General features: G+C 46.0%; 1 protein-coding gene across 1 annotated transcript in view; it reads left to right on the plus strand.

Moving 5' to 3' along the window:
- Positions 1-15558, plus strand: part of LOC137370267 (lipoxygenase homology domain-containing protein 1-like) — a 64534-nt gene extending 48976 nt beyond the window's left edge. The window contains exons 7-11 of the mRNA XM_068032647.1: positions 1307-1583; positions 12447-12688; positions 12872-12998; positions 13180-13322; positions 15439-15558. Of these exons, the coding sequence (XP_067888748.1) occupies positions 1307-1583; positions 12447-12688; positions 12872-12998; positions 13180-13322; positions 15439-15558 (909 nt within the window). The remainder of the gene's footprint in view (positions 1-1306; positions 1584-12446; positions 12689-12871; positions 12999-13179; positions 13323-15438) is intronic.
- The last annotated feature ends 1331 nt before the right edge of the window (positions 15559-16889 follow it).

Here is a 16889-nt window from a genome sequence, read left to right on the forward strand (position 1 = left end):
TTTTTTAATGTCTTTATTGCGTTACACATTTTATTTTAGAGATATAGGACAGAATCTTGATTCCCAAAAAGTGTTGGTTGGGTCACTTCCGACGTTAAAATGCAAAGAATCTAGAAGAAGAATTGAACCCACCTCAAGATCACCTACTTCTGGTTTTAATGGAGGCAAGACAAAGGGCAAGCAACCAATTCGCTGGTGGGAAGTGGGTTGGTCATTTCAATATTATAATGAGGCTGCATGCCTTCAATTTAACAGTCATTCTATTTTTAACCACAGGCGGCTGGATTTCCTGGGCCTTGGGAAATCCAGCAGCTTAATGAAGGGGAGAGTGGTTGAATCCATGAGGTAAGTGCTTTTACAGTGCTGATTTTGGGCCATGAGAAGCAGAAGTGTTTTCTCCAGGCTCAACAAGCTACCCAGTACCCCCACTCTGACCCGTGATCTGTCTGCTCCCTAATATGACCCCTCAACTACTATTAGACTCTCTCCCATGATCAGGACCATCCGGATCACCACCTGCCCCACCCCTAACCACTTATCAGGGAAGGGTTGGTCACAGAGTTTAAGGCCCTTTTGTTTTGGGCACCCATTAAAATGAATACCTATCTGGCTTTTGGGGGGAGCAAAATGAAGGCCAGGAATGTTTTCTCCAACCTTATTTCCTTTTCCACCCTCCAACCCCATGAAAGCCCTCAAAATCCTGATGCAATAGGGGGCAGAGTCTTGGCATTGTGAGTCTGCACCATCTTTTCCTCTCCTTTGCTCTTGGAAATTGGAGATTCCCCAGGTACTTTGGAAAAGAAAATTGATCCCTATATAATCTAATGTTTTAAGACAGTGAAGTAAAGCCAATAGTAAAGTGTCACAATATAGAACAAAATTAGAATGAAGGAATGAAAGAAACGTTTACATTCACCGACACTGCATTCCCAGTCAAAAGAAAGCTGTGCTCAAAACAACAGAGGGTTCGTGAATTTATGGTTATGTTACAATTGATATTTTCACTGGGAATTTCCTCAAGGGTTTTCCCAATCAGTTGCTATAACTACACCGGGCGATCATCGGAAAATTTGTATAAACCATATAAACAAGTCTGATTCTCCGCCAAAGTTAGAGTGACAGATTGGGAAAACTCCCAAGCAAATTCTCAGTGCATACATTTTTGATTCATGTAGGTGTTCATGACTATTGAAATAAATTACTGCAAGTATCTTCAAAATACTACTTTGTCAATTATAAAAATTTCCTGATTTCTGCATAACTATTTTTAAAATTTTTATTAAAGTTTCAATATTCCTTTTGTTAGGTTAGCATCTTTCATATACATGCTCTAGACGTGGGTATTCCAACACAAGTACATGTTGAACACAACAATGCTGGATATGGGGCTGGCTGGTATCCAGAGTCAATCACTATAATGGAACCAACAGAGACCAGTGGAGTCCATGAGTATGTGTTTCCATGCCAACAGTGGCTAGACAGTGAAGTTGCTGACAGACAAACAAAAAGGAAGTTAAAGCTCCTTGGAAAAGTCAGCAATAAAAGTAAAATGTTGACAGAAAATCTTCGGGGTTTGATGTCAGGTAAGTTTTCCATTTGTCTGCTTTCTAAATGTATTCTTCAATAGCTAGTGTGCATACGCAAAGGATATCTCAGTACTTGCATTATTTCTAATACAGATTGTGAACAGGGATTTGTGTTATTAACAATCCAGTTTTTAGCCATAATTGATATGTTTCTTTGTGCAATTTGCTTCCATTTTGCAAATAAAATCACTTTTCAGTTGATCACTTAAAATATTTGAAGATACAGTGTTTGTTTATAATTTCCCAATTTTTATTTTTCCAGTGCTCTAATTATCTTTGTAGCATGCACTATTTCCTGGCAGTGAGAGTAAGTAGATAATCCTGCTTGAAAGCCTTTGCGTACGGTGCTAATGAATCGAATCAGATACTTGGATGTGCAAGAACAACCTGGGTTCTTTTACTGTCCATTTAATCTCCCTGCAGGGAACTGCTTCACCATCAGTAGCACGTTCTCTTTTATAGCCCAGTTGAAATCAAGAAGGACTTAAGTGGTAAATCATAGGCCTCAATCCATTGTCTAAGATTTTGTTAGAAATATACTGCACCGTTGATTCAGATTATTCAGTATTAATCGTCATGGAAATGTTTGTATTTAATTGATTGAAATATAAATCAGTAGCATGTTTATTATTCTTTGCACCTCAAATCATATTCAGTCATTTTTATAAATGTCCACTATAATTGAACATCTCCACCCATCGAGCAGAGAGCATACTGGGCTGCTTGTAGAAAACATTGCTATTCTGAATAAAAAAATCATGAGTTTTTTTTTGCTTGTGGTAAAATAATTTAAAGAATTACTTTGCTTTCCCTTTGTGCGGAATAAGTACAGATTTTCTGGAAAAAAAATGCAGCTGGCTGATGATGCAACAAAGTTCTTGGTCCATATATTAGTGGTGATAGGTATTAATAATGAGTGGAACAATAAAAATGGTTTATTTGTGAATTGTACTGGAGCAGCAATTCATGCTGTATCCTTATTCCATTTTGTTTATTTTAGTCATACTGATTTTGGGAGAACTACCCCCAGCCATCCACTCACTGATCATAACATCTCTTCAAATGAAAGTCTAGGGCAAGGCACTGAGATCAATATCTAAGTTGTATGTGTGGTGAACACATCAGAGATTTTGCTCAGCAGTTTAGATTTAGATTTTTTAGATTTAGATTTAGAGTTACAGCACTGAAACAGGCCCTTCGGCCCACCGAGTCTGTGCCGACCATTAACCACCCATTTATACTAATCCTGCACGAATCTCATATTCCTACCACATCCTCACCCGTCCCTATACTCCCCTACCACCTACCTATACTAGTGGCAATTTATAATGGCCAATTCACCTATCAACCTGCAAGTCTTTTGGCGGTGGGAGGAAACCGGAGCACCCGGAGGAAACCCACGCAGACACAGGGAGAACTTGCAAACTCCACACAGGCAGTACCCAGATTTGAACCCAGGTCGCTGGAGCTGTGAGGCTGCGGTGCTAACCACTGCGCCACTGTGGCTGGATTTTTGCTACAAGAAAACTGAAAAGCGATATTGAGTACTGTAGAAAAGTGTTCTTTTCTTTACCCCAGGTTAAAGGTTACCCCAGCTGTTAAACCACAAGTTTACATAGATGTTGAGCTGTGGAAGGATAGGGCAGAATTTAATGAACCTGCTGCTGGGACCGGCGGCAGGCCAGGAAACAGATGGCATTCCTGTGTGTCACATGTGTGGCCGTGCCACGGTGATTACGCGGCAGATGGCTATTTAACATCAGTCGCCCCAAATCACGTGGTGGGTTGAGAGGCGAGACGGTAATTAGTGTCAGCTGGCACCAAATAAGGTGCTGGCGCCATCTTTAAAAGCCTGCCAGCCCTGCAATTACTCCTACCTTGCAGTCAAGAGAAGTTCTGTGAACTATGAGGCATAAAAATTCACAGCACTGTTTCTTACACCACCCAATCCCCCTAGGAAGAGTGGACAGGATGGCCGAGGGTAGACCAAGGGTGGCCCCAAGCTTCAATGATGCCTCCCTGCCAATTTTCATCCAGGCTGCAAGGAAAAGGCACGGGGTTTTCTTCCCCAGCGATGGCGAGAAGAGGTCCTCCCGTCTGACGAAGGAAGCGTGGGTGGTGATCGCAGAGGAGGTCAGCAGACATGGGGAGACCCGATGCAACTGAGTCCTGTGCAGGAAGAGGGTCAATGACCTCCTGTGTTCAGCCAAGGTGTGTGCTACATTCCAATGCTCTTTTTGGGTTTGCATGTGACTACGTGGCAGTGTGCGTAACTTGGTGAGGGTGCCACAGCCAGCGCGATGACAGAGAGGTTATAACCTCATCCTTACAGAGGCATGGCTGCATCTGGGCTATACACCTCCCACATTCATAGCTCACCCCCAGTAAATCCCATGACAGCGTGTGTCAGCATGAGATATATCAGGTCCCCCATTTGGGGATAGGGGTCCATAGTAGCAGAACTGTCATGGTGATACTTATTCCAATTTATAATTTCTCCATCCTTCCTCTTGCAGGAGAAGAGGGACCATAACAGGAGGGAGGCAGCCAGGACTGGTGGAGGGGTCCATGACATTCGTCCTCTAAACCAGGCCGGGGAAGAGGCTTTAGAACTGGCAGAGAGCCAGGGCACATGCACTATATCTGATGGGGAGACTGGAGTCCCTGTGCAAGAGAGTGATTATTGCCATTCAGCGAAAAATTCATGAATGACAGACAACCACCTCAGGCATGTTTGCCATTACGGGATATGTGCAGCCGAACCCACACATGTTTTTGTTCTTTCATGCAGGTCAAGGTTCGCAAGTGACTTCAACCACAGAGGAACACCCGTCAACCTCTGAGGAGGAGACCACTCAGAGGATGCACCATCACATGACTCTCCTGCACCTTCCACTAGTGCAGATACTTTCACCTGGGTGGTTAATCGATCGGCATTAGAATCAGGGTTACTAGCAAGGGAGAGCCCTACACATGCGCCTGAGCAGCTGGTTGAGGCTGAGACAGCCGAGGCTTCCGACAGTCGGAGGAATGTAGGTGGCCAGACCCTTGCTGACCCCCAGACTGATGGTAAGCCTTTGTTGTCAACAGCACAGGGCATTCTGGAGTTGCAGAGAGAGGTAAGACAACATCTGGCAAAGATGCCAGAAGCCATGCGCAGCCATGAGTGGACGATTGAGGAGTCCATCCATGGAATGACTGCTGCAATGTCCCAGGCATATGAGTGCATGGCTTCCTCCATCAAGAAGTTGGCAACCTTCATGGAGAGCCAGATTCCACAGATGCACGAGGACCTGCACACCATTGCCTTGGCCATGAGCTCAACAGCAGTAGAAAGGCGAGGGAAGGACCAGGAGCCTAGAGACCTCTCCCGCTCCTTGTCCTTCTCTGGTGAGCAGGGAAATTGCAGCGAGCCTTGAAAGGGAGGAGGAGAGGCTGCCCTCCACATCTTGGGTCTCCCTTCAGGTAGCTCTGAGTGAGGACAGCGGGTCCTCAGCCCCTCCGCCAGTGAGCTCAGCTCCGGCAGCCGCAATGCCTGAGGAGTCCTGCACTAGTGCAGCAAATCCTTAGCTGGGGCCCACGAGGCCTCAGGCACCCAAAGAGCAGCCGTTGAACTCATTTCAGTCCAAGGGGCATCCTGATCAGCGGCCTACCTCCAGCACAGCTGCGAGTGCAGGGGTCACACTGCTTAGGAGCACCCACAAACGTATTAAGAAAAGCACCTAGTCCCACTCGGTTATTCACGGGTGTTGCAAATATGTTCTTTGGAATTTAATTAAATGTTCTTTTGTGCCAATCATTAGCCATCATTGTGTGAAACCCACGTTCCATTATGCCTTAGCTGTGAGCTTCTGACTTCCACCCTACCCCTTAGTGCAGTGCCAATGTAACCAAAACCCTCATTATCATTGCAATGTGACTACAGACTTCATTAAAATATGTTCTCCCATGGGCACTAGTGCGCATTGCAGCAGGTCGGCATTCAGGGAACACAGATGGAAAGGTGGCAGAAGACTACATTCATGAAGGTGAGTCTTTGTTGGATTCTCATTGAGTAGACATCAGGTGGCTGAAAGCAGTTATTATGAGGTTGTCTCTTGCCTCCTTTGTGTATTGCTCAACATCTCTGGCCTCCATCATGTGTTTTCATCGCCCATTGCTGCTTTCCCTTCTCTCCTCATTGTGTCCTCCTCATCAGAGGATGATTGTCACTTAACTATATCTTCCTCATGGAAGGCCTCCCCCCTCCGCAGGGCTAGATTGTGCAGACCACAGCAGTCCACCATGATATGCGAGACCCTTGACAGGACATACTGCAGGGCTCCACCAGATAAATCAAGGCAGCAGAACCTCATCTTCAACAGCCCAATGGCCTGCTCAATGGTTGCTTGGGTAGAGCCGTAGCAAATGTTGTACTTCTCCTACACTGCATTGCAAAGGTTTCTGACAGGTGTCAGAAGTGATGTCTTCAATGGGTAGCCCTTGTCCCCGAGAATTCATCCCTGAAAGAGAGTGGGGGGATCGAAAAGCTGTGGCACCTGGGACTGTCGAAGTATGTAGACATCGTGGCTGCTTCCTGGCAAGCGGGCACACAGCTGCAGGAAATGCTTTCAGTGGTCACAGACCAGTTGAACGTTGATGGAATGGAAGCCCTTCCTGTTGATGAAGGCAGCTGGCCGGTCCATGAGAGCCTTGATTGCCACAAGTATGCAATCTATCACACCTTGCGCCTTTGGGAATCAAGCCATGGCCCCGAAACTGATGGCCCTTTTAGCCTGACTGTCAAGGTCAGTCCAGTAGGGCACATAGTCACCGGCCCTCTTGAACAGGACATTGGTCACCTTAATGCAGCGGTTCGCTGCAGCCTCGAAGACCCACACGTGTCCCTGGTGGATCCCTGGACAGATCCAGGTGGGTAGAAGTTTAGTGCCACAGTAATCTTTAGGGCCACTGGCATAGGGTGACCCCCAAATCACGGAGGTTGTGAATCATCCCGCAGAAAGCTGCATAAGTGGTGACAGCCTCACTGGAGAGCTGTAGTCTTCGCTGACAGTGTCGCTCAGACATTTGGAGGTAGGTGATGTGAGTCCTGTAGACTCTCTGGCATAGGTGGACCCTTCTTGGCCTGGCCGGCTGCTCTTGCTCTCGTCGTGGAGATTCAGGGTCAGGTGCAGCTGCCTCTTGGGCCTGCCTCCATTGGAGGCATCACAACATGCCGAGGGGATCCAAAAACACAGGGTGTATGAGACCCATGGCAGGTGTCCTGGGGCCTTTGGATCACTTCAGATGCAGAGACAACCCTCCATTGACAACTATGCTTATCACTATTTGCTCGGCGGAATGCCTGATGTACTTCAAGACTAAAACTTACTGTTGGGCTACTGTCTTTTCCAGCAGTGTGAGCCACCACACGCATTTATGATACCCTCTGATGCCCACCTGTACCCAACCGAAATCCTTGCAGAGCCCCTGATAGACACAATCCCCTTGTAGAGCCAAATAAAAACAAAAACTGCTGGAAATACTAAGCATGTCTGGCAGCATCTGTGGACAGAGAAGTAGAGTTAACGTTTCAGGTCAGTGACCTTTCATCAGAACTGGCAAAGGTTAGAAATATAATAGGTTTTAAGCAAATAAATCGGGGGGTGGGGCAACAGATAACAACCCCCCTACTCTCACGCTCACATCTCTGTCCTGGGATTGCTGCAGTGTTCCAGTGAGCAACAACGCAAGCTCGAGGAACAGCATCTCATTTACCCATTAGGCACGCTATATCCTGCCGGACTGAACATTGAGTTCTGTAATTGATGGGCCCCCCTTTTTTATTTTTAGTTATATTTTTTTCTTTTTTACTCTTTATTTTTATTTTATTTTAGTTTGTTCATCATTCATTTTTTTACCATGTTTTTTTCATGTTTGTGCTTTTGGACAGGGCTTTTCATTTTTCTGTCAATTCACACCCTCTCTGCACTACCGCTTTGTCTTTCGGCACACCATCAACACACCCTTTGCATTTGATCAGTTATCAGTTCTTATCAGTTATTCTCTGTAACCCTCTGTCCTATCAACACCTTCCCTTTTGTAATCTCTTGCCCCATCCCCTGCTTTATTTGCTTAAAACCTATTACATTTCTAACCTTTGCCAGTTCTGATGAAAGGTCACTGACCTGAAACATTAACTCTGCTTCTCTTGCCACAGATGCTGCCAGACCTGCGCAGTATTTCCAGCACTTTTTGTTTTTATTTCAGATTTCCAGCATCTGTGGTATTTTGCTTTTATCTCTGATACACAAAGCCCACTTGCAGACCCTATATCAGCAGAGCAGCAATGGCTGCAGCACTTCCCCTATGCTGCAATACCTCCCCGTCGTGGCATTGAGGCCTCTTGCCTCAGTGCCGCCAGGTTGTAACAGTTGCAAAGCTGAAGGCACAAGAGTACCGCATGCCGTCCATAAAATCATGGTCCAGTCATTAATTTTTTTTTTTCGTTCATGGGATGTGGACATCGCGGGCTAGGACAGCATTTATTGCCCATCCTTAATTCCCCTTGAGAAGGTGGTGGTGAGCAGCTTTCTTGAACTGCTGCAGTCCATATCGGGTAGGTACACCAACAGTGCTGTTAGGAAGGGAGTTCCAGAATTTACACCCAGCAACAGTGAAGGAACGACGATATAGTTCAAAGTCAGGATGATGTGTGGCTTGGAGGATAACTTGCAGGTGGTGGTGTTCCCATGCATCTACTGCCCATGTCCTTCTAGATTGTAGAGGTCGCGGGTTTGGAAGTGCTGTCGAAGGAGCCTTGGTGCATGGCTGCAGTGCATCTTGTAGATGGTACGCACTGCTGCCTCTATGCATTGGTGATGGAGGAGTGAATGTTTGTGATGTGGTGCCAATCAAGCCGGCTGCTTTGTCCTGGATGATATCGAGCTTCTTGAGTGTTGTTGGAGCTGCACCCAGGCAAGTGGAGAGTATTCCATCACATTCCTGACTTGTGCCTTGTAGATGGTGGACAGGCTTTGGTGAGTCAGAAGTTGAGTTACTCGATGCAGGATTCCTAGCTGGTGACCTGCTCTTGTATCCACGGTATTTATCTGGCTATTTCAGTTCAGTTTCTGGTCAATGGTAACCCTCAGGATGTTGATAGTGGGGGACCAGAGATAATATATATAAATTCATGTTAAACAGCATCATGTTGGAGCATCAACACCACCATGTCACTTCCCCACCTCTGACAAAATCTGGAAACTACAGGATGCCACCGCACCGCTCCGCTGCGATTCTCCGTCCCCCCCACACTACAGCACCGGCTTTAAACGGCCACACAAAATTCAGCCTATAAAGTGGAGAACATGTAAAAATATTTGGCTGGAAATTGGATAAGGTCTGTTAGCAGGATGGGATCATGATGCACGATTGCCATGCACCTGATGGAAGTGATGTAGGCAGCATGCAAACCTTGTGCTGCCAGCTCATCTCCATGATAATGGTATGCAGCAAAGGGGCCCATATTCATGTGAGGCTAGTACCAATTACCAATTGCACTTCTTAAAGGGAGGTGCAACCCGGCTGCAGCAAGGGCTGCAGCTGCCTGGGAAAGACTTTCAGAGCAGTAAGAAACTGGAGCAATGCAGCAGCAGGCCAGACAGAGAGGGCTCCTCAATCCTCAGATGCAACACTTAATGCAAGAGTCAGAAAGGACAGAGGTCATCTTTCTGCAAGGGGCTAGGAGATCCTCCAGACAGATACTGTGCATGCAGTGAGAGCAGACAACCACAGAGGTCAATGGCAGGAGTCTGGCCCCGTGGGCCTGGATAAAGTGCCGGAAAAGGTACAATGACCTCACACAAGTGGTCAAGGTCAGTGAATGCACCTTCAAGTGCCATATCCTATCAACTGCACCACCAAACTCATACACTGCTCAATCCACCACACTCAACACTCAGCCATCAGCAATCTCTACTAAGTAGAACTCATACCTAACCCTCATTCTCACACATTAACGGCTGCTGCAAGCCTCACACCCGCATCTCGCAGCTTCTACATACTTTCAGCTATTAAGCTATGACAAGTACATCGCCCAAACACATTGCAACAAAGTAACTGACACTCTTCCTTCTCACTTGTAGGACAAAATGGCACATAACAGGAGGCATCAGCAAAGAACCGGCAGTGGATAGCATGGCTGAATGTCATCACCTCTTTGGAGGAGACCGTGCCTGGCGTTATTGGCATGGCCATCACTGAAGCCATGACATCCAGCATCACTGAAGCCATCCAGGATAACGATATGTTCCTGCCTTATGCACCTTCTGAAATTCCAAATCACCTCGTCCTGCAATTAGGTATGATGTACAAGTGACAGATGGTGTAACTATGTACTTCCAGCAATCTTTGCTCCAGCAGATTACTAGAATTGCTGAGGTGCTTCCCCAGGGGAGTGTCAGTAGCTCTATGGAGCATGTACCAGCTGTCTTTTCTCAGGATAACAACTATTCATGCTCCCACCACTGTCACTCCGCCAGTGCAATTGGTGTTGCGTGTTAGTCATCCAGCCCAGTTTGCTGGCATCCATGCCAAGGTGGTGTAATCCGAAGCCAGGCCCGCAAGGCCTAGAGCTGCTTGAGATTTTCCTGTAAAAACATCTGCAATCTCCCTTGCTGAATGTCAACAGTCTTCCACCAGCCATGCTGCAGCCACGGTGGTAGCACTGTGTAGGGGCACTAGGCCAGACCAAGATACCAGCAAGACAGGCACTAAAGGAAAGTACAAGGGTGAACAGTTGGGTATAGTATGTATTATTGGAAGTGTTGTTGGGTGAAGCTATATAGAATGTTTGCTTTATGGTATCTTTTATTTCAGGATTTTGGCCAAGTGGCAACTATAGCTCCCATGACTGGGGCCTTTAAAAACCAGACGACTCCTTCCATAGGTCCAGCACCACTCCCTGCAGACTGAAAGAACTTCAGTCAACTCCTCCAACAACACAGTACTTCAACAAACTCTGAAACAGCAAGTTGATAGTCAAAAGCACCTCACCTGAAAGTTGAATGGTGATGCATGTAAATAGCATCGGTGGGGTGGTCCTTTGTACAGCTGAACACATGTTCAGCTGTGTATGTTTAAGCAAGTGCATTAACAAGACCTGCAATATCCAAAATGGCAGGCTGTGCACCAAATCAACATGAGATGCTGACTGATGTCATGACCTGCTCACTCTGCATGCTTCAGGCACATGCATAGGAAACCCATGCTATTACCCTTCACATCATGACATTTGACACAGGCCACACTGGAAGTCTTCAGGAGCGGATCCTCTGCCATTTTGTTCATCCCTCGGCCCTCCTGGTGCTGAAACCAGCGGCAGTATGGAGTCAAATTTTGTAGCCATTGTTTCATAATACACAACATAAGCAGATTAAGTGATGAGGCAATGCAAAATGCCTCACATATGCAGTCATTTGTCAAATGAACATCTGACCTAATCACATGTTTGATGAGTTCATTATGCAGTCAGTGATCTTCGTATAGGCACTGACTATCGAACTCTGTAGGTGATAGTGCAAACAAACTATGCATAATATAAGAGAAGAGACTTGCATTGCATGAAAAGACTTTCTGGCCTTTTTCCCCAACTCAGTGCCCTTTAATCCTTCCTTTCCTGAAGACGATGGATGGAATCTTATCAGCCCCGCGGAGGCGGCTTCAGAAACGGGTTGAAGGAAAATTTAGAAAGTTGCGTGTTGGGCTGGCTGCCCGTGCATTCCCACTTCCATGCGCCTTTGGCTGTCCACTGGGTCAGGAAGCTGGCAGCACTTTGGAGGCGGCCTCCTGGTGGCAGGTTGGAGGGCCATCAGTGGCTCCTCTCACTAGCCCAATAAATCAGCCGCAGGAATAAAAAGGCCACAGCCTCAGCCATAACCCTTCCTGTGAAGGGGTTTCTCCTTCATGCAGTAATGGCCCCAAAAGCTGTGGGCCTTTTTTAACTTTTAAACAAGCGCCCAAGAATGCGCATTTCAAATACTTGTTTGGTTTCAGTATAATTCTTTCTAAGTACAAGTACCAACCATTAGACAATCTAACAATGTGCATATGGACTGTATCATACTATCAGTTATTGATCTCATTGGAGTAGAATCTCATGGCTCTTCTCTGCCACAATTTTGCTGGTGAAGCAGATCAACGATTTCTGTTCTCACCAATTCAAGTCATTAGTTTCATTACTACACTAATCAGAAACCGAGCTGCTTGCCTTTCTTCTCCAAATCTTGGGTCAGTTGAATGGGTTGACTGATCAAGAGCTGATTACTATTTTAATTTAACCAACCTTGTCCTAACCAGAAAGCCATCATTGATAATCCTTGGATGTCTGTCCTGCTGGCATCAAGGTAAGTACAGCTCCAGCGACCTGGGTTCAGTTCTCGGTATTGCCTGTGCGGAGTTTGCAAATTCTCCCTGTGTCTGCGTGGGTTTCCACTGGGTGCTCCGGTTTCCTCCCACCTCCAAAAGACTTGCAGGTTGATAGGTAAATTGGCCATTGTAAATTGCCCCTAGTGTAGGTAAGTGGTAGGAGAATGGTGGGTATGCGGTAGAGAATATGGGATTAATGTAGGGTTAGTATAAATGGGTGGTTGTTGGTCGGCACAGACTCGGTGGGCCGTAGGGCCTGTTTCGGTGCTGTATCTCTAAATAAATAAATAAATAAAGCGACAACAGCAATGACTTTACTATTGATCTGGATTGTGATAATTTCCTTCTATTTTGAATCTGAAGAAATGTATACAGATATAAGTTGTGTCTTATGATTACTGTTGCATGATACCATGTAACTAACTCTGCACCAATATTTGTTCCATTCATCAGGGAGCTGGGATGTCTTTGTTGTCACCAGTGACATGCCAAATAGTGGCACAGATGTAGAGGTAACACTGACAGTTTGCTGCAAGAATGGTTCTGCTGCTCCCATAATTCTTAAGAAGGGGTCTTTGAAGAGAGGTTCTACATACCAGACCTCGATAAACATAGATGAGCAATTAGGGGCCATCACTAAAGTAAGACTGCAGAGAGAGGAATCCAGGAATGAAGATTTCTGGCATTGTCAGAAGGTAATAAGAAGATACACACTGCCAGTATTGGTTAAGCACAAATCCTTAACATTTGTAATTGCTAATTCCCTCCATCACCATCCTTCATTTTACTTTCTTCATATTTAAGTTTTATTTGATACGATTTTAATTCTTCTAGAAAAATAAATTTTCAAAATCTTTGCAATTTCTTAATTCCCTTAGATAGAGCTTCAACACCAAAACACAAAAGAAGTGTTAGAGTTTTTATTCCTGCGCAATTTATCACAAGTTGAAGGATCTACAATGGCGGAACTTCCTGTAATCAAAAGCAGTACCGATTTTCTGACAGGTTTGTTGCTCTGCTGGGTATATCCCTAGATGAACAGTACATATAAGCAATATTTGAAGTGTGTCTAATATTGGCACAGAGGAAGTATGGTGAAAGATATGCAATTTCATTTCACGTGATTCATTATTATTCCCGTTGGCCAAGATGTCGAAAGTTAAATGCATGCTGTTATGTTTTGCAGTGAAGGAATACATAATATTCACCTTCACTGGATCGTCCAATAAATTAGGAACAGATTCTGATGTGTACATCACCTTAAAAGGATCTTTTGGAGATACAGGCAAAAGAAAGCTCAACACACAAACAGAAAATAAGGAAGCAATGGTAGGAAAACGCGTGCACTATAGCAAAACAATTTTCACAATGTTTTGATAGAATAAAGTTAGGATTGGCTTGCAGTTTCAACATGAAGCATAAACCTGTGTTGATGCCAGGCAAATATCTTTTTAAACCATCCCAGTTTAAAATGATTTACCATTCTCTTGGGTACACAAAGGTGTAATGTTATTTTATTTGAAAAGATTCATTATACAACCCAAAAGCCATTGCCGTTCTGGTAAATATCTATTGAAGCCTTTAATCCCGGACAAATCTTGTGAATTTGACTGTAATTTCATATGGAAAACTGTTATCTCCTGTCTGCATTGTGTTGGGAAATCCAAGGTTTGCAGTATTGTTTCATTCTTTTTCCCTGCAGAATATGGACATATATATATAAAGTATATATTTTCAAATTGTGCATCATTGGTGTGAGCTTCCCTTTCTCCCCAGTGGGAGTGCATGTCAAGGAATCACACGCACACTCAGCATTTTAGGAATTGTTGGCTGTTTTGGTGAGCCTGCTTGGGGGTGGGATCGAAATCAGTGCTGCTAGCCTTAGGACAAATTAAATTTTAAAGGAACAGGGCCAGGGGATCAATTATACTACTGTGGGAAGGATTTAAATTTTAAATCCCCTTCCACATATGATAGCAACACTGTATGCCAGGAATGCATAACATTCCTAGCATCTAGCATTGCTTTCGAGCAAAAGATGTACATTGAATGACATACTGCTATCCTTTGCACTTTATTTCAATTCACTCAAAATATATTTGAGCGTACATATGAATAGTCAATATCACTTCGAGTGGGAAGTCCTGGAGGTGACAGTGGGGAACTGAAGAAAGCTTTCCTGGAGAAATTTTTGTCCCTGCCCACTGAAACTCATGTAAGGGGAACTCATGTAAGTCCATGGAAAAATCTGCCCCTTTATTTATTGTGACTGCATTTAAAGGAAAAGCCATCAAGTCAAAACTCAACAAAATACTTCACAAGAGGAAACAAATGTAACAAAAAAAGGAGTTAAAGAGAAAACATTTAAAAGAGAGAAGGTGCAACAAGTATGATAATAGCATTATTGCATTATAGCATTATAATGTATTATTGGCTCTATGCTGTAATGTCTATATTCCACAGCAAAGTAAGCAGCTGCCATGTTTTCACTGCCTGCTCACATTGTTGTACTATTAGAAAAGCAGGCTGCACTCTATATCCAAACAAGATTGTCAGTTCTTTTCAATCATTGAAGTATAAATCATGATACAGCTGGTAGCAGGATTTTTTCAGTAGAAAGATTAAGTATTTTGAAGGCATTTTGGATGAGCTGCTTTTATGTTACAGCCAATGCCACCTTTCCTGGATAAAATGCCCAGCCGCCTATTTTTAAGACATTGGCTGGATTTCATTTGGCGACGGAGGCCCCACCCACCATCTTAAAAGTAGGGGGTGAGCATGCCTCTGCCGGGCCTGGAAGCCACGCTATAATTTATGTGGCCCAGGCCCTTAATTGGCCTCAAGCGGGTCGTTTGTCCCTCTGAGACAGGAACTCCTGCCTCTAAGAGCTACGGGCCAGCAGCTCTCAGTCCCAGCAGTGCCACTGGAAGCGGTGGCCACTGCTGGGACTGCACCCAGTGTGAGGTGCAAGAGGGACGCCAGCCCCGACTAAGGTAAATGGGGTTTCAGACCTTCCAGGGACAATAGGCTGGGCCCTGGCAAGTGGAATGGGGGTCGATCAGGAGGGCATGGGGAGCTGCGGGGGTGGCTTGTGCTGCTGGTGGGGGGGGGGGCGGGGGGGGCAGGCCCTCCAAGGGCACAGGGTGCCCAATCAGGTGGGCCATCCGGGCCCGCAAGGAGGTCCCTGGTATTACTGGGCAGCCTCCCCTGGGCGAGGAGGAGGCTCTTAAGTGGCAATTAATTGGCCACTTAAAGGCCTCAATTGGCCTGAATTGGGCAGGCCATTTGCCACCTTCCCCGCTGCTGGTAAAATGGCAACAAGGGTGGGTAGATAACGGGAATGACACCCCCTGCCTCCCACTTGATTTTACACACACCACCCACCTCCAGTCCGCTCCTGGGAGTGCATAAAACTCTGGCCAATGGGCTGAATTTGGCTTTCCAGAGAAGTGATGCCCAGGTGGGACACAGCTCATCGAAGGAAGAGGAGGAACAGAACGTGGAAGAGGAGGAGGAGGAGGAAAAGGAGGCAGAACTTTTTAACATTGTTAATTGGTGCTGTTAAAGGATCAGGCGGGATCTCGGGGGTCGGTCTCCCCCCGTCCTGGTGAAACTCACCAGTGCCAGGAACGACTCGGGAAACTGACACGCCGGCCAGTGCCAGTACTTTTGTCCCCTGAAAGCCTCCGTTCCCACCTTGTAGCCTGGGGATCCAGCAATGGAGGCGAAACCCACTGCCTTTTGTGCTTACGAGACTGCATCTGTCTGGAACTGAATGTATTTCCAGCTCTCGCAAGTAGGGCATCAGTGAACTGTGAGATGTAGTGGTGTGTAGCCATTAGCGAAATGCCACCAAGGTCCACAGCTGATGCTTGAAATGAGCCAGAAGCAAAGGAGTTCAAGGCCACAGTAACTTTGACGGCTACTGACAGGGCATGATAAGCAGTGCTGTGAGTTGCGAGGTGATGAGGGCACAGATCTCTGACCATCTACCTGGAGAGTCACAGTCTCCTGCAGCACTGGTTCACGGTCATCTCATCGTGGCTCCATCTTTAGCAGTAGATCCAGTGCTGAGGGTATGATCTTGGTGGCCCTCAATTTTGTTTGGCAGCCTTTCCCCCTTCTCTTATGCTCCTGCAATACCAGGAGGGTGACGACCCCCTGCACTGCCCAAGGACTTACTGCCCATTCTTCCCACAATCTCCATTGACCTGATGGCACTTGTGTGCCAATGGCTAAGTCCCCCTCCGTACCGCACCTTTTCATGTGCCCCACCTAATTCCCTGGGGCAGGCATGACTGGCTCCCTGCTGTCTGTCTGCTTCCGTGCAACTGGTCTGCCCCAGACACAGCATGCAGCTCGTAAACACCGTCGAAATCAGAACATGCCCCTTAACAAGCTCTCAATGAGGCAGAGGGGAAAGTTGCAGAACACCGAGGTGCCCCGGCTGCTCAGGTAGGTGGCTGGGCCTGGTGTGGGGTTCAAGCATCTCATCAGGATGTCATCAATGTCAGGAATCATCTATTCTAGGCACGGTTTAGCTGAGCCCCTCTGACCCAGGAGGAACAGCATGATACGGAACTTACTCTGAGCTACCTGTGCGAGCACTTCCATTGAAGACACAGCCTGGAACATGTAAACTCTTACTACCAATGAAGGAGGCACATCTGACCAGAGGTTTCACCGTAACCATAGATGAACCCTTGCTCGCCTTCACCACCTCATACTCCTTTCCTTGTCTCACCATTAATAAAAGGAGGCTCACACATCTGGCTTCATGTGTCAATATTTACATGGTGTGCATAAAGGAAAACGGCGCACAGTTACAGGTAGAAGACTCCCCAGTGACTCACGCAGTGTTCTGCCCAATACGGTAGGCTGCATGCATGGCCATTT

This window comes from Heterodontus francisci, chromosome 5 (assembly GCF_036365525.1).
Source record: "Heterodontus francisci isolate sHetFra1 chromosome 5, sHetFra1.hap1, whole genome shotgun sequence".
NCBI classification, from domain to species: domain Eukaryota; kingdom Metazoa; phylum Chordata; class Chondrichthyes; order Heterodontiformes; family Heterodontidae; genus Heterodontus; species Heterodontus francisci.